At 37.8% G+C, this 23,252-nt stretch overlaps 1 protein-coding gene across 2 annotated transcripts in view; it reads left to right on the top strand.

Annotated features, from left to right (window-relative positions):
• CDH9 (cadherin 9) overlaps window positions 1–23,252 on the top strand; it is a 121,966-nt gene that overhangs the window by 53,554 nt on the left and 45,160 nt on the right. For both annotated transcript variants that reach the window (XM_008171912.4, XM_065584764.1), the window contains exon 3: window positions 12,594–12,888. In XM_008171912.4, the coding sequence (XP_008170134.1) occupies window positions 12,594–12,888 (295 nt within the window). The remainder of the gene's footprint in view (window positions 1–12,593; window positions 12,889–23,252) is intronic.

Below are 23,252 nucleotides of genomic sequence, written 5' to 3'. Positions count from 1 at the left end.
ATTCACCAAATAGTTTCAACCATTTTTTCCTCAGCTAGATTCCAAGGGGATTTTGGCACTGTTCACATAATGGGGGGAAGAGGGAGTGCCCTCCTTATAACTTTTAGACAAGTGGTTAGGGCACTCACACCCAGGATTTGGGAGACCTATGTTTAATTCTCACCTCTGCCTGCTGTGAAGAAGTGTTTTGAACTTGAGTCTCCCTCCTAAATGTATCCTAACACTGTATTATAGGACACTCTGATGTGCGTAGTCTGGTGAGAGCTTCTCTCAAACTTCCACGCTGTACAAAGTGGTTGAATAATCATTGGATCAGAGAGTGCGAATGATTCTCTAGCCCTGTGCTTAGAGCACTCACCTGGCATTTGGGAGACGCAAATTCAAATCAGTGCTTCAATGAATATTTAATTTAGAGCATCTGTGGACATTTTGGTCATTCATAGAAAAGTAGGAGTGGGTGGATGGTTTGGAAATAATCTGAATTAGAATCTTCTGAGCTAAATGTAAATATTATACATTTGGTTCAGAAGACATAGATTAATATTCAGAGTCTCAGATTGTAAAACCAGAAGGGATTGTCTAGTCTAACCTGCTGTATATCTCAGGCCATAGAATTTCACGCATGTATCGAGCTCAATAACTTGTGTTTGACTAAACATATCTTCCAGAAAGATACCTAGTCTTGATTTGAAGACATAAAGTTACCCCACCTCCACACACACACACACACACACACACTTGTACAGTTTGCCCTCAGTAATGAAGTCCTTCATAGAACCCTTATGATTCATATATTTGAATGCCACCAGGAACCACTGTGGACTTGTAGTCTGGCCCCCAGAATAACACAGGCTGTAGAATTTCACCCAGTAATTCCTGCATTGAAGGGATGTTTTAGAAAGACATTTTAAATGCTCTCAATTTAAAATGTCCATGTGATGATGAATTTACCACATCCCTTAGTTACCTGTTTCAATCATTGATTAAAGTGACTGTTTGATGCTGTGTCATGATGTGATTATTTCAGAACTGTGAAGATACCTGGGGACTATTCTGATGTCTGGTAAGCCTGGATTCAAAGACTTGGGGCAAGCAAATCAAAATCTATATTGTCTCACAAAACACTGTGATGGGTTAGTACAGTAGGTTCGGGGACTACAACCCAGGGATATATCCATGGAATAGATTAAAGAGGAGAAAACCCTGTGCTTCAGGATCCAATTCTCAGAGTGTAGGGAAAAGCAACAAGCCAGCCACATTGCCAGGGTTGGCCCAGAGGCCCTGCAACCTGGAGTGCAGGTGACAGGAGAGGGCCTGCTGAATGGGGAAGCTGGAGGCCAAGGAAAATTCTGATCTCCAGAATCCCATCCCCAGAGTGAAGAAAAGAGAAAGTGGCCTCAGCAAGTGAGTTCACCAAATGTTGTGGACATCAGAAGAACTCAGAAGTTACTGCGTAGGCCCTTCAGCCAGTCCTAATAGAATGGCAATTTACCCCTCCCCTAGCAGCATCACCGCCACTGGCACCTTCAAGCAGGAATTGCCAGCACATTTCACAGTACAGTACTCTAGAGAATTTGTAACAATGGAATGCTGTACACAAGAACCATATGCTGGAAAACAGAAGATAAGAAAAGTAAATGTCATTTCCTTTTTTTTAATATACAGTCACTTAGGTTACCATCACACACAGACTAGAGATGTTTAATTAAGAAGTTAGTGCTGATGTCACAAATTCAGATCAGGTAAATATATTACCATTTAGTACATACATAAAACTTTTGCTTAAACACATAGGAATAGGAAATTAAACCAAACCAGATATTGCCGCTGTAATCCAGACTGAAGACATACTGCAGTTATTAAGCTGTCTTTAGACTTTTAAATTAGTTAAAATGTTAATGTAGTAGAATATTGGCTGCTGCTGCAGTATCATTGTCTGCTTTAAATTTCAAGGGCAGTTATAAAATCTTACAGTGGAAACATTGGCTATTTTCTGTGAGGTCTCCGGATTGGCTGTGGGATCACAAACTATTATTTCAACTGTATGTTGATCAACTGTATGTTATCTGTATTTGTGATGGCAATTTAATTAATTTCTCATGATTTCTCATGATTTAATTAATTTCTCATGATTTCACCACCTTCTCTGTCACATTCTTGTGCAGCTTTACCCTGAAAATAAGAATGTGAACAACCAGAGAAGAGTATTGGGTAGTGGTTATGTCGCAGGACTGAGAGTTGTGATCCTTGGGGACCATCTAGTCTCTCACCAATGCAAAAATATATGAACTTGTTTGAAAATCTGTGCTAGGGAGCATCCACACTAAACTCATTGACCACACCACTTGATTGCAGGTCCCATCTCCAAATAACCCCTTTGTGGTTTGAATATGAAGATACTATAGAGTCCATGGCTTTAGGGTTATCCTGGACTGGTGAACAACAAATGCACTCTGCTTAGCTGCCTTTTTTCCCCCTACATCCACAACACTAAATGTCTTGGCTTTCAGATGATCTAATATAATTTCATATTAAATGAATTTCTATATCTTAACTGTACAAAACAAAGTTTTAAATCTGGAACTATATACTTATCATAACTCTTTTGCCCTAAACCACAAGAAAAGCAGAATTATAAAGGTAAAATAAGGGTATGCCTACACAATGGAGACTATACTGGCATGGCTATATATGCATACCTATACCAGCTTAGCCATGCAATGTAGAAGGTTTTTTTTTTCCTCTCTGTGTAGGAACACCACATCCTTGAATGAAATTAGCTATGTCAAAGGAAACCCTCTTACGTTGACATAGCTGCATATACACTGTGAGTTATGTTGACATAGTTACACGTCACACACAGAGATGCAGGTGGTATAACCTAGTGATTAGAACAAGAGACTGGCCTAGCAGCAGAGCAAAATAAGAGGACAGAACCAGATGCACGGTCAGGAGAGAAGCCAATGGTAGGAGACAGAAGTTCTGAGGAAGGTAGGGACTTTGGCTAGAGCACAGCAGACAAGGGTTGGAGCAAGAGCTGGTCAGGAAGCAGGTCTGGCACAGCTGTGGTCGTAGGATGAATTAAGTACCCACTGTGCTGCTGTTGCTACAATGCTTAAATGGTGGGGGGGGAGGGTTGGCCCTTCTGTCAAATCAGGGAGCACAGCCTCATAGTAAGGATTTATTGGGGCCACCTGAGCTCATTGTGTTGCTAGGCAACCTGACCTGGAGCCAGCTGACTTCATAACATTACACTGGTCAGGAGTGTGTTTTTCACACTCCTGACTGACATAGCTATGCCAATATAATTGTTCAGTGTACACCAAGCCTAAAACATCCTCCACAGCAATGCAGAAAAGTTTGTATGCTAAAAATTTGATTTACGGACTGAACCTTAAATGCACCGGGAACTAGAAGGCTGAATATAATGCGTTTTGGGGGGAAATAAACAGTTTTTCATCTGAATTGCCTGGCCTCTTTCAAATACATAAATTGTACATGAAGTATAAATGAGCAGAGATGTGCTGAGATGACTGAGTTGAGGGTTCAGCAATACCTAAATTACTGGTATACTTTGTATGAAAAGACAAAACCAAATCCATCGGTGGTTTGGGCTTTAGCTTCATTTTTCACTGTATATTTTTCAGTTTCCAAGTTTCCCCTACTGACATGTGATAGATTCAACCCAAAATAATAATCTCCTTTTACGCTTCAATTATTTATTGCTTTGCTTCCATGACCAGGAAGAGAATAAAATAAACTGCATGCAAACCGCAAGCTCCTTCTCACAAATGATCTTATCAGAGCACACAATGAAACACACCCAGAACTGCCAGAATGCATAAAAAGACCATCCAAGCCAGCCCTTATGTTAAACTATATGTCAGAACACACAGAAGCTTACCCTCCGCATTGGGCAAATAAGGGTAAAATTATACAGCAAACCAGATTTTATGGTAAAATACAGTGGAACGTAACAGAGATGAAAGTAATAAGGCTCCTTTGAAATTACTCTACAAAACTAAACAATTCAATAGGGAGTGATGCCCTCTTGAAAGGACGTCGTAACTCTCCTGTAGAGCACTACAGAAGGGTTATAGTTCCCTCAATAGTTTTGTACAATAAATAAAAACTGTGGAAAAGTTGTAGCTTTCTATTACAAGCTATTGATTTTTTTTTCATAGGGAAGCCGCAAGCATTACTGTTATACATTGAGAAGCAGGTGGTAAAGGTAGACAAGCCCTAACCATTGCTGAAACACAAAAAGGAGCATCCAAGGAGTGTAGGATCACACAGAAAATCAGTCCACAGTACTAACAATATAAAGAGAGGAAAAGGTGATAAACCATCTGCCCATATTAACAAAAATGCATTTTTGGACATGTAGTAAACTGGCTTTATTTCTAGCTTATTCTTATATCACCCTGGATCTCTAAAAGCACCTTGACATCCACTCAGATCTGTATCTAACCCAGTACTCTCTCCAGTCCAACCTAAGCCCGGAATCCCCTAAGTATCTTCTCTTCCTGCCAACAAAGTTCCCCAGACTGACTCACCACTCATCATCTTTGGAAAGGGAATCATGGTGGTTTTCAACCTCTTGATCCCTCTTTGGCAGCTTCCTCCTACTGTATGGTAGGGAGATGAAAGGGATCATACTCTTCCGCAACCATAAAGTTCAGCAGAGGGGATCATAGGCTCCTCCTTTCCCCATAAGGCAGCACAGTCTTCTCTCAGTTGTACGCATCACTGCTCTACAGTGAACATTGCTAAAGAAATCAACAGGTTCATGAGAGAACCGTATGGGTTCAGCAAATCCCACAGAGCCTGGGAGCATGGAGAGGATGAAGGCCACCATAACACCTTCTAAAAAGCATCTAGTAGCAAATAGGGGCAGAGTGTGAATGGAGTGGGACAGCCTGGGGGTCGGGCGGTGGGGGACAGCTGTATGGGTGGAAGCAAATGAGGTGGGGCCCGGAGGATCCAAAATTAGGGCCTAGGATGAAGACAATGCAAGAATAGCATATTTTAAAATCATTACTGTATGCAGGCAGAGTGCAAAGCTTTCAAAACCAGTTGTATACTTTACTGCAATATCTGCCACCATGCAGGATATGTCTACTTTATGCACCCTCCTTTGTGCACCCTCCTCCCCCTTCTCTCTTTCCTTCAGCAGCATCAAGATTTCTGCTTCTCACCTCATTTCACAAAAGATCAGGTCTCTCTTCTAAACTCCCATGACTAAATCAAGGTTCTCTAGACTCTCTCTCTCTCTATTTGTGCAAGACAACATCCTTAGCCACAAGTGGCTCCTTTGGATGGGTTGGGTCCTTCTTTCCCTTTTCAGCTGTGACAGGAGTTGAACAGAAATGAATTGCAGATGACATGTTCAGATTCAGGTATGTATTTGCAAATCTAGTTATATAATTTGTCTGTGTCTAGTAGAAGCCTAGATCCTGGTTCTCCTGTCACTTGTATTGATTTTATGCCAGCATAACTCCATGAGTTACTCCTCAGTTACACAGACATAAATGAGCTGATAATCAGGTCCTTACTGTACAGTTTAGATACATCTGAAATATGGAGGGTGAAATTTCAGTAAGGGGAAAACAGGCAGAATACCTCCTTGCTCTCCTCTAATTGGACTGTTTCCTCTTCAGCAGCAACCTTCTGTAGCCATATTGCTGTCTTTTACTTTCTACACCGTGACTTCTCTTTCTGCCATATCATGCCTACAGCACACTAGGATTACTTCTCCTCCTTCAACAATGTCGACACCCTTTTTTATCCACCCATTGTAAGGAAAGTATTTTTTTTTTAATTCTTGCATACTAACAATATACACAGGGAAAATAACCATAAATATTGATGGTGTCAAGATTCTTAAAGGCCATATAACTAACGCAATTAGCAGTTTATATGGAGGGAATGTGGCATTAATATGAGGCCAACTGCTGAGATCTTTCTGCTCAAATTTATATTAGAAATAGTAATATCCCTAGTAAGATGATACTGACTGGGGTCAGCTACCTATAGATTTTTTCGGAAGCAACAACTTTTTATATACATTAGAATGGCACATGAATTTGCCATGTTGCAGAATAGATAGAATAGAAAATATAATTTGAAATGTATGCTTATCCCATTTAAGTGGGGACTGGGTGTTGTTTCAGGGGGAATTTCCATTTCCGTATTTTCAAAGCATGCTCAATTATTCTCTCAGCTAATTCTCACCACCACAAATGTCTTTGTGTGTAACAATCATCAAGAGAAATCACATTAAGGATTCATCCAAGTAGCCATGTAGTACACCTACAGAAAAATATTTGTATAAGAGTAAGAATAATATTAATAGAAACAGAACAGGATCCTTAAAGTGTATTGTCTGAGCTATGTCTTTATTCAGATATATTTCAAATTCAGACATATTTCAGACAGTGTGTTGCATATTAAAAAATTGGTAAAGACATTTGGTATCAGGAGTGAATGTTATCTACCCTGCAATTTGACATATCTGTTTTCTCTTTAAGTATTTTGAAGCTCCCTGCATAACTGAAAGTTAGTCACAGAGATTCTAAAACCTACAGCTTATGACTTTAAAAGTTAGACATCTGGCAATTAAATTATTAGTCAATATGGTGTTTTCAATTACTAAAAACACTGACTAGTGAAAAAGGAGCATGTAGAAGTAAATAAAGCTATATATTCCTACAGGGAGGAATTTCTACTGCTGATAAATGGCAGAGCTGAATATTTTATCAAATGTTAGTTACTTAAAAATATATATACTAGTTTGAATGTATTAGGGACCCTTTTTTGTTTGTTCTTTATGAACATCCCACACACTCCCAAATTTGCAAAAGTTTCTGAATTATACGCATGTATATCTGGGATGACATTTGCCTTGGGCTCAATACTACTCGTGTTGACATAAATGGGAGGAGGATTGGGCTAATTATTTTCTTATTATTATTACTTGGTTTTAGTAATAAATCCATATCTTAATAATAGCTTGACAATATATTGTGTCTGTAACACATACATATTTCAAATCATATTTGTATGTGACCCACTGTGGGCTTCTTTTGGCGTAACTGAATCTTGAAATGTTGTAGAAGTATTTTCAATTTCAAATTTTAAATTTCTAAATACTTTTGTAGAAGAAAAGCAATAGTGTGATAGTGGATTAGTGAAAATTAAATTATAGGACATTGGTATAATTGTATTTATAACTAGACTCATTTGGCTATAAAGATGTGCAATACTATATGCAACCACTCTAAAAAAATAATGCAGTACATTTTGCATTTAGATGATAATGGTGCCACTACTCCATTTTACAAAGTAAGTATTTTATTTCAGTGAGGAAACCAGAAAACTGCTAAATAAAAACAACACAATGACAATGTCTAAAACTATCGTACTGCAAGTTTCCTATGTATTATATCATAGGCAAATTAATTTCCCTGCAGTTTTTAATACAAGTAGAAAGATTTGTACATTTGCTAGAAAACAAGGATGCACTGTGTTGTGATAGTGTTGCAGATTATACTTCCAATAGTGTTACTGACAGAGCAATGCCAACGGGATATGGAACCTTTTATCACAGGCTGCCAGTTCAAACATAGCCCACAATCAGTAATGTCTGGACATCAAATACTGCCTGGTAGTCGACATGAAATGAGCAGATTGTCTCCACACAATTCCTAGTGGGCAGGTGGTCTCTAAAACCAAAATCACTATTGAAACAGAATGACAGCTTTGTGACTAGTTTCAGAGGGGAGGTCAAGGATACTTAACTGTTATGGAGAGGTTAAAGTACATTGAAGAGGCAGCATGAGCAAACTTTAAAAGTCACTGTCAATGCTATAAGTGATAAAAGAATAGATAGAGGACTTTACCCTCCAGGATGGCCAAAACTTTCATGAACATTGGATTAGGTTTAAAAGGGGGGGGGAGTTGGAATGCTCCAGTTGTTTTAAGATGGGCTTTTTGCAAAGGAATAGTTAATTTCATTTCATCTTTCCTTAAATAATGTTTTTGACTATTGAAAAGTTTAGTTAGTTGTAAATACTTCATGTGATATTTCCAAGAGCTAAATCATAAAATAAACAGAGCTGGTTGAAATCGGGAATTTCTATTCTGTCGGAAATTCTGACATTTCCAAATTTGTTTTCATTTGCAATTATAATGAAAACAAAAACAAGCAAAAAACAAAACAAAAATTCCTGCAAAATATATTGTTCAAATTGTGTGTCTGTTTGTTTCAGGTCAAAACATTCTATTTCAGTAAAATCAAAATGTTTCATTCAGATTTCAGATAGCATAATATAAAATAAAAAGTATAGATTATTCAACAATATTTTATAATATTCAAAATTAGAATGAAACATTTTGATTGTATTGAAATGCAACATTTAAATAAAAATTTCAAAAAAAATCACATTTGAAATGAAAAATCAAAACATTCCATTCTGATAAGGTTGAAATAGAACATTTTCGTCTTCTTCAAATTATTTTTTTTCTAAACAAAATCGTTGAAGTTAACACATTCCCACAAAAAATATATATTTCAAGAAAATGGCATTTTCCAATGGAAAAATATGCTGTTGGAAAATTATGGAACTACTATACAAATTATGTAACAGCTCATAATTAGAGCTATAAGAAACATAAAAAATAAAATGTACAACCAGGTAAAACTGTTTTGCTTTTTGGGCTTTGTACTGAAAATAAAACTATCTTACTGTTTCCTAGAAATATGTCACTGAGTTTCTGAATTTTAGCATCAAGTTCCTATGCTCCATAAGAAAAGTTTAAAAAGTGAGGAGCATTCCTCAAAAAGGTTCTCAGTTGAGGTGTAATGTAATCATCCAAGAGTCCATGGATTTTTATACAAAGTATAAACTATCTAAATTTCTTCCTTCTCTATAAGTAGGCTAGCATTCTCACAATAATGATCTATACAGAGCACCTGAAGATCGAGAAACTAATATTTTGCCTGCATATTACGTTCTGCTGTGACCCCCTTTAGATTTTATCTACTAAGGAGGGTTCAAGAGTGGAATGGAAGACCCCTAAAAAATACTTCGTTGCTCCCTGATGTGGTGATACTGTTGCAGAGTCCAGTGTTACTGGATGTGCTGTATTTTATGCAAGGTGTAAGGCTGAGATTCAGATCACATCGGGCCATTAAAAACTCCATGATACTTTTTACAAGAAGAGGAATATTAAATCAATAAAATCTGCAATTGGGTAATTGCATTCTCTCTATTTAAATACCCAATCCGGTCTCACAGGGATGTTTTATTTGTAGAGCTGCCTGGGAAAGAGACTTCCAGTTCCCCAAAAATGTCATGTTTTTGGAAAATTTGTTTTTCCAAATTGGTACAAACCTCTAAAAACGTTTTTTTGTGTGGATCTGTAAGTCCATAATATTTTATTTTAGGAACACTAAAACCTTCCCACGGCGGAAACATTTTGATGTTTCCAAAATGACACATGTTCTCTGGATTTCCAGGCTCCTCAGGATTTTAGTAACTGGAGCTCCCGGGCTTTTCAACTTCTCAGTATCCTGCCAAGCAGGTAGCTGAGAAGATAAGGACTCTGGAAGTACAGGACCCACCAGCTCCCAACCTCCACACCACAAGGTCTGCCAGGACGCTAAATGGGTGGATTAGTGGATCAGAATCCATGCAGGTGTCCATCAGTTTCAATTTGGCAAATTGGCATTTATTGAGTGTGAACAATGTGTTGAGCTTTATGCAAACATAGAGGAAAACAATCCCTTCTCCAGGAGCCTTACAGTCTTAATTAGATACAGGCAAAACAGTGCAATATACTTTCTACAAAGACCGATGGTCAAAACATCAAGTGGGCTCTATGCACTGTCCCTTCTATTTTGTTTTTTGTTTTTAATTAAAAATTAATTTACCACTGGTGGATCATCAAAGAAAGGAGTCAAGAAAGAAATGTATGTCAAGAAGGGATGTGAATGAGGACAGGAAAGTCACATGGAGAACAATGGGCCAAATCCAACTCTGACTTTCCATTGACTTTAGAGGGAGTTGGGTGGTGCCCAGGCAAAAGGAGTGGATTCCCAGGGTAGAAAACAACATAGAAGATATGAAGATGAAAGTGGGCATTCTCTAGTTCATATGCTGTTATACAGTGTCATTGTCCACTAATTTAACAGCTGCAGATATTCAATGCAGGAGGTGGGTGAAGCAAACTTTCAGTATCAAGATTGTATATCACTTCCTGTTTGAACAGGACTGTAATGAAAAGCATTTTGTAAATTTGAGTTTTTATTGTTACTAGCTTCACTTAAAACATTTACAAGGCAAGATACAGTACAAACTTTTTTTTAATCTGAATTATTTAAAAAGTGACTGAAAGCAGAGTTATTTGATAAAACATATACAGATAAAAAATGTTTAAGCCACGCTGAAAGGACTCTTCAAATGAAGAGCATATACTGCGTAGAAAATCTTACTATTTAGATCTTTGAATAAGAATTCAAGCTTGCATTGACGTGGTGATATAATTGCCAGATGCAGCCGGGCAGCACAGAAGATTGAAATGACTTCAGTGAGTTTATTGATTTCAGTGGGATTGCATTCACTTATATCAGGGTTGAATTTGGCCCTAAGGATCTTGAGGATTTATCAGTGATGTAATTAAAATAATTGTCCTTAACTAAAAAAATAACAGTGAAAATAATAATTTGAAAAGCACAAAGCATGTAAGCTTAATGAAAGCCTAGGGTGAAATACTGTTTCCACTAAATTCAACGGCAACAGCAAGACTTTAATAGGGCCAGGATTTCATCCCTGACTTGAAAGCCTTCCACAGGTAGAACTCCTTTTGAAGTCAGTGGGAGTTCCAGAGGTGAAAGTAAGCCGGTTCGGTCCGGTCCGGTCCGACATACCGGCAAGAGCCAGTACGCAGGCACAAAGTCCAAATACCATATTGGTATTTTGAGATACTGTATGTTGTGTGTATATATAGGTTTCACCATTGAGCCAATGCTACATTTATACTATAGCTCATGTCCTGCTTGATTTGCTCATGTAAGATGTCCCATTATACAGACCGAATCATACTTCCCTTGATGTAATTGCAGGATCAGGCACTATGGGTGCAATCCTGGCCCAATGGATGTCAATGGTAAAACTTTCATTGATTTTAGTCGGGCGAAGATTTCACTCTATCCCATGTAAACCTTAGGAATGTTAGTAGCCATTAACTACAGTAGTGCAACCAGTGGTTTGAAGTATAGTATAGATCAGATACAGGTGGCATTAGCATTGTCCTCACACCGTAACTATTTCATCTAGTTGTCCTACAGTAAACAAGGCCACACTGATAGTATGAGTAAAATGAACAGGTTTTGGCCCTTGGAAGGGGGGGGAGGGAAATAGGTACTTAATGCAGAATTCAGTACAGTGACCCTTTATATCAGTAACTCCATCTTTTAGCATTTAATATTTTATTCCTCGTTTTGGCAAGAACCCAGCCAGTCAGAGTCTTAAGAAGATGTAACAGCACAAGATGCAGCGATAGAAACTATTAGAGCAAGAGTGGTAGCATGAACATACTAGCAGAAAAATAAATGCTATTGAGGAAATTTTCTGGAACTTGATCTTGAAGAACACCTACTTATAACACATAGTGCTTTTTTTAGGTTGATGAGTGCCTGTTTAAAAATGGACAGAAGGAATCTTTCTTTTAATGTGGCTTTGTCTAACCAAAATAATATCATGGCGCATCAAGTTATCAAATCCTGGTCAGATGCCAGTAGGATGGAACATAGTTGGGATTTCTTGATGATGAAAACTGTGCTGATTACACCTCACAGATGTCCTTAAAAAGGAAATGTATTTCCATGTGTGCTGAATTATAAGGATGAGAAGAATAAGAATAAAAAATGTAGCCATGTGGCATCCCTTTAATTTTAACAGGAAGAGAGCTGCTAAACTCCATGCAATGCTCTGAAAGTTTACCCCCTAGTGTTCTTGAAAATTGTTTCTTGTATATAGAGGAGACCAGAGGGCGGGGGGAGGGAGTAAATCATTAACTGAGATAGATGAACCTCAAGAAAAAATTGGAATAGAACTGTAAGGTTCTTCAGTTAGAACTTTTACATGTGCTTTTGGGAATTTCAGAAAGCTCTAATCTGATCTGTTTATCACTGGTATAAAGCAACTGGTTCTATTCTACACATAAATACTTATTTTATCTTACAAAAAGGACTTGAGATTTTTAGATGTCTCTTATCTTCAATAAGGAGACTTTTCTGAGTTTCTGGACAGACTGTTGAAAGACACATCGTTTTTATTATCATTGGGTTATTATAAATGTTACTGTATTATCTTCTACATCCCCGTGTGTCCTTATGAATTTGTTTAGAGATATTTTATGTGTGACTGAGTCTCAAATTTGTAATTTTTCCAACAGTGAGACAGAAGATAACCACTGCTCACCCCAATTACAGTCAAGATTTGTACAGACTTATTCATATATGGTGAATGATTTGGTCTGTAATAACAATACATATATTTATAGAATTCTTCTTTTCTACCTCCCTGAAGCTACACACTGACCAAGATAAAGAAGATGGAAATTTAAAATACATATTAACAGGAGATGGGGCTGGCAGTCTGTTCATTATAGATGAAAATACAGGAGATATTCATGCTGCAAAGAAATTGGACAGAGAAGAAAAGTCCCTGTATGTGCTACGTGCCAAGGCTATAGACAGAAAGACTGGGAGACAAGTGGAGCCGGAATCTGAATTTATCATTAAAATCCATGATATCAATGACAATGAACCAAAATTTACAAAGGACATGTACACTGCCAGTGTTCCTGAAATGTCTGGAGTTGGTAGGTATAACTTATCCTTATATAAACTATAAAAGGGCTTTTGGGGATTCAAGAATAAAAGTCACTCCTCCTGAGGAGAACTGAGAGGTTATTATTTGGTGTATTTAAATAGTAGTACAAGCTTCTGTGACTATCCATTCAATAACTCCTGTGGCCAGGAACATATCACTACTGATCAGAAACCTGGTTTTGCTTATTTGTTTCATTTTCATCCACTTTTTATGCCTTTTTCCACACCCTGGGCTTCTGTATGGCTGTTTTAAACTCGTCACAGCCAAATGGGAATGTACACACAATGGTCTTATCAGTTACTACCAGCTACTTTTGCAACACTTCAAAATACCACTTCTGTAACATGTCCAACTAGTGTTTGTATAGGAATATTAGCATTCCAATCAATTGGACATTTCTGCATCTTTACACAAAACAATCTATAAATATATAAGTAAAGAAATCATTTATGTATCAAAATGTGTTCTTATTAATACCTCAACCTCATTTTGCTCATTCCCACCCCCACAAAAACATTCCACCTGGCTGTCTCTCTTGAGATATAAAACATATGGGAGGGGGGAGGGATAAAAGAAAGAATGACCATTTCAGTCTAAGGAGATTTTTCTAAATGCAATAAATGTTTTACAGCTATTCACAATGGCAGCATTGAAAAGCAAAACATGAAGTGCTTGTAAGTAGTAGGGTGAGGAATATGTTCTCAAAGGAAAATAATTCTCTGTTCTTTGTTTGTGTAATGTAATGCTTTAGCTATTATCGACCAGCATGCCACTATGAACATTCATAAGAAGCTGTCATAATTACCTAACAGTCTAATTGTTTCTCGAATAGAGATGGTCTCTCTAACAGAGATGGGTGGATATAAAGCACACATGCAAAGTGGGGCAACTGTTTGTTGTGGATTTATCTGTTGCTTAATCACTGTGATTTAATGTTATGATCTGCTGTATCAGCTCTGCAAAATGGCATTGGTGAGAGTGACAATAAAGTACCAATACGCATTTCTGACAGATACATATGTTCTCAAAATAACGTCAAGAAACTCACCACTGTCCTTGGCAGCAGTAGCATAAGTATGAAAACATTACACCACACTTCATTTTGTTGACATGAAAGGGGAATTCCTGCATTAGTTTATGAGCTATAAAGAACACAAATAATGGTTCTCTTAAAGAGATATGGAAAATAGGGATTAAACAGAATTATTTAAAATTGTGAGGTGAAGTTTATTTTGATAAAAGTCTGTAAAGAAAAAGGTTTTGAGAATGTATCTATAGTTTTCATTTAAAGTTTATTTCTAAAGAAAGAACTGCACTGGAATAGTTCGGCGTCAAAAACAAAGTGCCCAGTTCTGATCTCATGTACATCAATACAGCCCTGTTAGAGTCAGTAGGGAATGTTAGAGAACAGAATTGGATCCAGTTTCTTGGCAGCGGAGGCTGCTGCCAATGAAATGTCCAGAGACTATGGTGGTGAATGTATATGGCTACAGTAGCTAGAGCTCAGAGAGTGGCTCTGACAGAATGAGCACAGGTGAGTTTGGCAGTAAGGGTAGTAGGTTGCTTAATTAGTTGTTTGTAGACAGAAGTAAAATCAGTTGAAAACAGACAGTTTATTGTGCAGAATGCCTGACCACTTGACTTGTGTCCAAATGACATACATGTATGACTGGTGTAAAACAGACCCTGGCCCTTAGAGCCCCACTACTGTACAGCATCTTGAGGCCAGAGCTGATTGATGGGATGTACAGACAGAGGCCAGATTCTGAAGAGACTGAACAGAAACACCCTAGGCAAAGCACAACTTAGAACAGTTTTCTCTATTCCGCTTGCTCAGAAAGCAGATGGCAGATTGAGAAAGGACCAATGTGGGTTGAATGGGTACACTTCCTTAGATGGGATATGCTTTCCAGGAGACTGGAGTACACTTGTGAGATTTAGACAGGCTGTGACAGTATGGAATTTGATCATTCAAAATACTGTCAGCAGGCTATGTGGAGATCATGAAAACCATTCAGTGAATAGCATATTAGGTGTGAAAGTAATGAAGCTTTTGAAAGAACTTGGGTTGTTTAGCTTAGCAAAAACAAGGCTGAAAGGGATGATGATTGCTTTCCATAAAAACATCATGCAGGTAAGCACCAGGGAGGGAAAGGAACTATTTAAGCTAAAGGACTAAGCTGGCATAAGAACAAATGAGTATAAACTGTCCATGAATACATTTAGGCTGGAAATTAGAAGGTTCTAACCATCAGAGGAGTGAGATTCTGGAACAGCCTCCCGGTAGCCGGTAGCTGTAGTGGGGGCAAACAGTATAACTTGTTTTAAAATGGAGCTTAATAAATTTATGAATGGGATTATATGATGTGGTTGTCTGAGATGGCACGAGACTGATCTTGAGGACCCCAGAAGTCCCTTCCAGTCCTATGTTCCTATCTCGTTAAATCAAGTTACATAAATTTAAGCCAATTAATAGCGCACAGACAGAAAAGACATAAGAAAAAGCAAACAAACAAGGGATAATGACAGAAAGCATAGCCAAAATATAGAAGGTATGTTAATACATGAATACATGAAAACTGGCTGTGCAACTAGAAATGGCACAGATCCCACCTATATGGCTAGGGTCTATATTGCATATGAGCTGAACAGAGTAACCAGTGCATTATGGAAATACCATTTAAGTAGGAATGACCTCTTTGCAATTCAATGTCTAGGATTTACTGGTCACTTATATTCTTTCCTTTTTTCTCTCTCTATGCAGACCAATCCATTTTTTTCTTGAAATAACATTTGTCATAATCACAGCAAAACTATTTGTATTATCCATATACATTCGAGTTAATTTATGCCTCACATTCAATATCTCAACTAGCTGTAGTACATCCTGGATATCAGTGAATTAGAGAAGTGTAGAAGAGAAGTCTTGAAAGCTAAATTTAGATTAGAAAGTAGGCTGAAGTCCAGGGCCTCTGCTGTAGCTTTCTTTGAAATGTGTCTGGTTCCAAGTATACAGCCAAATTCAAAGTCACAGTGTATTGGTGAGAAGATGATGTTTGAATTTATCAGGCACTGATCTGGGAACTTTGTGGCAGAGATAATGCTAACGTTTTGAGGGGAAATGGTTGTGTAAACTAAGAAGTGGGGGGAAAACACCAACTATCAAGGAACACTCAAGTCAGACAGAGATCAGTTAGGGATGCCAATATTACTAAGGTAACTCTGCCTCAGATAGTAAAGAGGAGGATAGAAAATATAGCTGATATGGAGGAGGAACAAGATGAGATCATCACAGAGGTACATTTTATAAATGAGTAAGTTAGCCAAAAACATAAACTCAAAGAGCAATTTCACATTGAAATCAACTTCTATACTGAAGGACTGGAGGGCAATAAGTGTTGTAACTATATTTTTAAATAGTATTCGGATGGAGTATAGGAATTACAGACCAGTGAGTCTTCCTCCAGTACTATGTAAATGTGTTCAAACAAGAATTTAAAAGAGTTATAAAACAACTAGTCTAACATGATGCAATAGGGACAAGCTAGCCAGTTTCGGTAAAGGCAAATCAAAACAAAATGCTTGGATACATAAGTAATGGGACAGAAAATGAAAACCGAAGCTCTGAAAAATTTATCATAATCACACTATAAATCAATGGTTGTCAAAACAATAAGGATTAATTTTTGGTCGCAAGGAAGTCAAAGGGAGTTTTTCCATTGATTTCAATAGGGCCATGATTTCATCCCTGGAATATTCTATTCTGATCAGCCAGTCTCAGTAGAGACTACTGCAGAAAGGAGAATTCAGAGATGGGTGATGAAAATGATCAGAGGCTTGGAGATACTTCTACATGTAGAGAAACTGAAAAGATTGTTTCTCCAATGGGGACAGGACTTCACACTAGGACTGTTCAGTTTATATAGTAGATGCTGAATGTATATGAAATAATGAATGACTTAGAGGAGACAAATTGAGTGATGCTATTTAACCTTTCTCATAATACAAAAGCTAAGGAAACATAAATTGAAAGGAAGAAACGTAAAGGATAAGAGGAATATATATTTATTTGAACAGATTAGAATTAAACTGTGGAATCCACTGGGCACCAGTGGCTTATAGGTGCTGGAAAGAAACTTCCCCTAAGGACATGTATTCTGTAGTTGTCCATTATGGGGATTTTTGCACCTTGCTCTGAACCACTGACTACTGGCTGCTGTCAGAGATAGTACACCAGACTGGAAGGAACAATTGCCTGATCTCGTATGGCAATTCCTATATCCAAAGGACACAAAGGACTGATGTTGTCCTTTTTAGGATGAAGTATTCAGCTCCTACATAGAAGGAGGTGATTATTCTTTGCACTACATTGGAAAATGGAAATATTACAAGAAAAGTATCATGTGAAGCATCCAAAGATTTTAAAAAATCTGTAGTACCTTCCAACCTGAATAATCAAAGGGTTTATTAAATACACATTGATAAACTGAAAATAAACCCAGCAACATCATTTCAACTGAGACTTTTCAGGAACAATCTATAAAGGAAAAGGTAAAATGTATGTTATACTGGTGTATATATTTATATCTAGTCTACTATCTCTTACCTTTCACGATCACAGATAAAAGTTATGTTTATCAAAGGAAAGGCCAGCATGAAAGTGACTTTTCTGAAGTTTTAAAAGAAAGTGTTAAATTTGAAGGAAGTTGTGAAAAGACAAGTTAGTAGTAGAAGCAGTAAAGTGGTTGGAAAGAAATCTGTCTTGAACTGGGTCAATATTGCACACTTCTCTACCTGCCCCATTAATGTCAGCAGGAAAGGTTTTCTAGTCTTCCCTCATTCACCAATCTCCAATATACAGTTGGTAAACATCCTTCACAATATAGTTTTTTAATCTTCAAATTGGCTTCATTTTCATAATAAGAATAGGTGTAATATAAAGTCAAACCGCATTCATTTATCCGTCAACCCCTAGTTTCAGTCAGATTGAACAGATGCAACTGAGGGCTGTGTGCTCTCTCTCTTTACACGCATGTGCTACAGCCACACCCACACTCAGATAAACAGGAGGGATGATTGTTTTAAAAATAGTATTATCACTGTTCACCACTTCATAACCTCCTTGGAAAGACAGACTTTATGTCTACACTACGAAGCTTTTAGCGACACGGCTGTGCTGCTACAGCTGTGCCTCTAAAAGGCGCACAGTGTAGCCCATTTGTCGGCAGGAGAGAACTCTCCTGCCAACAAACAATTCCATCCCCAACAAGAGGCGTTAGCTTTGTTGGCAGGAGAGTGCTCCTGTGGACAAAGCGCTGTTTACAACGTCGCTTTTTGTAGGCAAACCTTTTGTCTTTCAGGAGGGTGGTTTTTTAACACCTCTGAATGACAAAAGTTTTGTCTTTCACTTGCCAGTGTAGACAAAGCCTAAATACCATTCACCCTAATGGCTTTCAATGAGACTACACTGAAATGTTTGCTTCAGAGTATTCTCATCAGCTTTCTTCTGCATTGTGTCATCATAGCTACCGATAACTCAGAGGACACTGGTTATTTCACATCTGAAACTCTTACAGGAAAAGCTACAGTGACAACAGACTTTGCATATGATAAACCTCATGTTTTCTATTTCTGAGTTTGCTTAATTGTCAATAAGAATTAATTTAAGGATTTGTGTAAAATTTAGCATAGGAATGCATCTTATCTTTGAAATTCCATCAAGGAATATTTATATTTTTATGCTACATGGAACACTTTTTCCCCCGACTCAGATGAGGGCAAAGAATAAGGATGAGCCTCATGGCCTTGTTATGCTCTACAAAACCCGCTTCTATTACATAAAGAATCTGGGAGTGTTAGTTGACAAAATATGCTCTGGTTAAAGGGTAAATTAAAGTGTGCTTAGCTTTGAGTTAGCATGAAAAGAAAAGCAACCAGAGAGCCAACAAACAGTGATTTTTTCAACAGTGATATACTGCATTCTCTTGTCAGATATAGCCTTTGCACGCCAAACACTCACAACGCATAGTATAGATACTATACATAGAATATTTTGTACAGTACTATGACCCATTTTGTGAGAATTAGGTTTCAGTTGGTATTTGCAACTTTAAATGAGTTTCAGATCCACTATATAGTGTCAAAATCTGTAGTTTCCTCAATTGTGTGTATGTAATATATGTATATTTAATTTTTTTCTGTTTTTTAAATTAAGGAATCTTTAGTATTCATTATACAAATCTTTCTTAGAGAGAAATTTTAACATTTTCACAGAAAAATATTTGAAGCAAAATGACAGTTCTGTGCTCAATATTTAAAAAAAAAATCAAGGTAAGAAAGCAAAATATTTCCATTTTCATAAATGTGCAAAACAAGTAAAATGTGTTTTTTTTCCAGGGATCTGAGTACTTTTTAGTATTGATACAGCTCTAGGGGTAACTCTTTCCACAAAATAACCTAATACTTCATGTTCATCAGTAATTTATGTGGGACTCATTGCTAATATTATGTACTAAATTTGATGAAGAATATTCTTAGTTGGGAAAATATCCATTTTTCAGGTTATGTTTTTTCATTTTACTGGGAAAAATCCACTGAGGCCTTATTATTCACTTCTCTAGTCCCATTTGTATTCTCAAATTATGCTTATTTCTTCCTGAATTATAATTATTTTAAATAATTTATACAGTGACATATGCAATGTGAATAGCGCTTTACTGACAAAATGACATGTCTCTGCCATAAGGAGCTTATAGCCTCGGGCTTTGATCCTGTAGGTTCTGTGCAGACAGACTCTTTTCCATTGAATTTAGTGGGATATTGTGCAGGTGCAAAGATCCTCCTGCATGGATTTGATAGTACGGACAAGGTCTTAATTCTTTGTACAGATTTTATGTACACTTATGCCTATCTTTTTTTCCTACTGAAACACCAAGAGGGCTTTTGAGCTACAATAATTAGACACACTACATGATATAAAAATGGAGGATTTGGGGACATTAGGAGACAGATCATGCCACACATGGGAAAACCCACGAGAAGGTAGATTTACAACAATTCCCAAATTATCGCATCCCAAGGAACTACTGACACATGCAAGGGCCTGAGGTCATGGCTCTCAAATTATATAACACTTACATTCACAGACCAATCACATAACTGTCTGGACATATATTGATAGCTTGGGAAGCCACAGAAGCTCAAATTGGTCGAGCACTGACTATGCACTTTTCACATACAGGAACTTTTGCAGGTTTTGGGGGTAGAGACTTAGGGCTTGTCTTCACTACAGTGGAAAATTGACCTAAATTACTCTACTCCTGCTATGTAAATAATGTAGCTGGAGTCGACGTAGCTTAGATCGACTTACCCCAGAGTCTTCACTGCGCTCCATTGACAGGAGACGCTCTCCGGTTGACTTCCTTTAGTCTTCTCAGGCTACGTCCTCGCTACGGGGGGGGGGGTCGATTTAAGATACGCAAATTCAGCTTCGCGAATAGCGTAGCTGAATTCGACATATCAGAGCCGACTTACCCCACTGTGAGGACGGCGGCAAATCGACCTCTGCGGCTCCCCCATCGACGGCGCTTGGTGGAGTACAAGCGTCGATTCAGGGATCGAATGTCGCGTCCCGATGAGACGCGATAATTCGATTCCCGAGAGATCGATTTCTACCGGCCGATTCAGGCGGGTAGTGTAGACGTAGCCTCAGAGAGCTGGAAAACCAGGGTTGACCGGAGAGCGCTCTACTGTTGATTTAGTGGGTCTTAACTAGACCCCTAAATCGATATCTGCTGCATCTATTGCAGCAGCGTTGATCTCCCCGTGGTGAAGACAAACCCTTATACAATAAATGCTTCTTTACCCCTTTCTTGTACTTATCCCTTTAACTAGTATTTACATTCCCAAAAGGAAACTAGAGCATTTAGCTGAACGTGATTAATTTCTATTGATTTTCTTTGATTTTTATGTACATCTTTGATATTTATTTAATATATTTGCTATTTTCTTTGATTAACCTTTACCACCATTGTGCAAGAGTCACTCCCTCTCCTGCCAGCAAGCCTTCATTTTAGTAAAGATCTCTGTGTAAGATTTGGATTGAGACCAAGTGGCAGAAGAAGTTACAGTATGTTCAAATCTGACCTTTACTTGCAACTCGATAGACAGACAGATAAGAGCTTTAGAAAGTGAAAAAAATGGCAATTGCCTATTTTCTGTCTGAAAACTGATTTTCCTTGAGGGTGAAATTGACCAAAAATGACCCAAGTATTTTTTTTTCTATCTGGTACCAAAGAGTACTAGTAATAATTTTACCAGTTTCTTTGGGGGTATGATTATTATTGCATAGCTCTACTTCTAACAAATATATATATACACATACACCCCAACATATAACACATATATAATATTAAAATAATATATTTCATTTCTGTGGCACCTTTCCTCTTATAGAACTTTACTAATTTTATATAAACATGAATCATTTCACCCACCATTGGATTGCAAGCATCTCTGATGTAGAAAGACAGCAACCATATGGAAAACTAGTACAGCAGAGGAGGGGGGATGGAACTTGGCTAGTAATATTGGAGTAAACCCTCATCTCCCAAAAATAATATGGGAACTTTAATGTGCACACAAGTACAGGACCTTAGTTTTTATAACATCTTATTTAAAAGAACACAGTGCACAGTGCCCATTCTATATCCCTCAGTAAGATAAAGGGCCAAGTCGACACTCCTGAGATTCAAATCACTGGTTCTAACTAATCCAAGTCATTCAGACCTGAAACTCAGAATCTCTAAGCCACCTGTAGGAGGTGATGCTAACAGCTTAGTAGGTGAGGGGACACAGGAGTTGAAGTATGGTAAGTAATAACCAGGTGTCATGCCCATAAAGCAGGGTAGATTTCAAAGAAGTGCCCAGGGAATTAGGTGCTCATCAGCACATCCCAGCTGATATTAGTGAGAGGCACTTAGTTATATCACTTTGTGCTATGATGAAAACTTTCCCCTAATAACTTATTCCATGGAACCAGAAGGATGTGAGAAAAATATAACTTTGTAACCCTTCCTTTCCAGTGTGTTTAAATGGCATTTGTAATCTGTTCCAAAGGTCAGGGAACTAGCTTAGAATTTGGGAGACTAGAGTTCAAGTCCCTGCTTCACTACAGATGTCCTGTGTAAACTTGGGCAAGCCACTTACCCTCTCTGCGCCTCAGCTTCCGATAGAACTTCCCTAACTCACAGCAGTGTTGTGAGGATTAATACAATGCAGACTGTGAGGTCCTCACATACTAAGATAGATTCAATCCTAGCAAGTGTACAAATTTCCAACCATGATTGATGGCAAATGTGTGGTTTCCCTCTTTATCTCCCCCATATAATATATTGTAATACCATTTGTGTGGATATCTTATTGAGTCCATTTTATTTCCAATTATTTCTGCATATAAAAGAGAAAGTGTTTCTGCAGGTGACTAGCTCAGATCTTTACATTCATGTTAAAAGTGCTTTTATCATAGTTATACTCAGAAATTGTTTGATGTATCCATTTTCCTCCCTTTTACTTTTCGCTCACATCTAATGCTGACACTGCAGGGGGATACTAGGGGATACGTTCTGCACTGTTAGCAATGCCGTCCTTTGGATAAGATGTTAAATCAAGGTTCCTTCTCTCCCTTTCTGATTGATACACAGGTAAAAATCCCATAGGTACTCTGAAAATAGTAAGGGACAGATTAATTGTTCTGGCTAATATTTTCTCTTGCACTATAGACACATTTTAAGGTCCAAGATTGTGACCTGTTATCAGCATCATAACAAATATGGTTTTCCTTATATAATAACTGCACTTCAACTAGCTAACCCATTGTTTCACAAGGTGTTTCAAATAATGGTTCCAATTAAGTTTATTCATGGGAAGATATATGCCAGAGGGGTGAGAGTGTAAGGAGCAATTTACCTATTCCCAATGCAATGTAACCATGCAGGGAACAGCCATTACTGGGCTGCAGATGCTGGAGATTGCAATGGTTGGGATCAGTTACCACTGCCTGCAGTGCTAATCACTCATGTCTGAGAGAGGCATCTGAGTCATACCCCATCCAACAACAACAACAGGACCATTCAAGAAATACCTTTGCAACAGGATAGAAAGACACCATGCTGTCTAGGGGCACTTGGAAATATTACACCAATAACAAAATGTCTCCCTCTCTGCTGTATTGGAGCAGAGTCCTCCCCTTTGCTAGTACTCCACACCACATAAATTCATAATTTAGCCCTAGAGGACAGAAAAACACTTTATGAATCTAAATTCTAACCTGCTTCAGAGTTTACTTTGGAAACA

The sequence above is a fragment of the Chrysemys picta genome, chromosome 2 (assembly GCF_011386835.1).
Source record: "Chrysemys picta bellii isolate R12L10 chromosome 2, ASM1138683v2, whole genome shotgun sequence".
Classification (NCBI taxonomy): domain Eukaryota; kingdom Metazoa; phylum Chordata; order Testudines; family Emydidae; genus Chrysemys; species Chrysemys picta.
The sequence above is the reverse complement of the archived record's forward strand: the minus strand, read 5'-3'. Positions and strand labels throughout refer to the sequence as shown.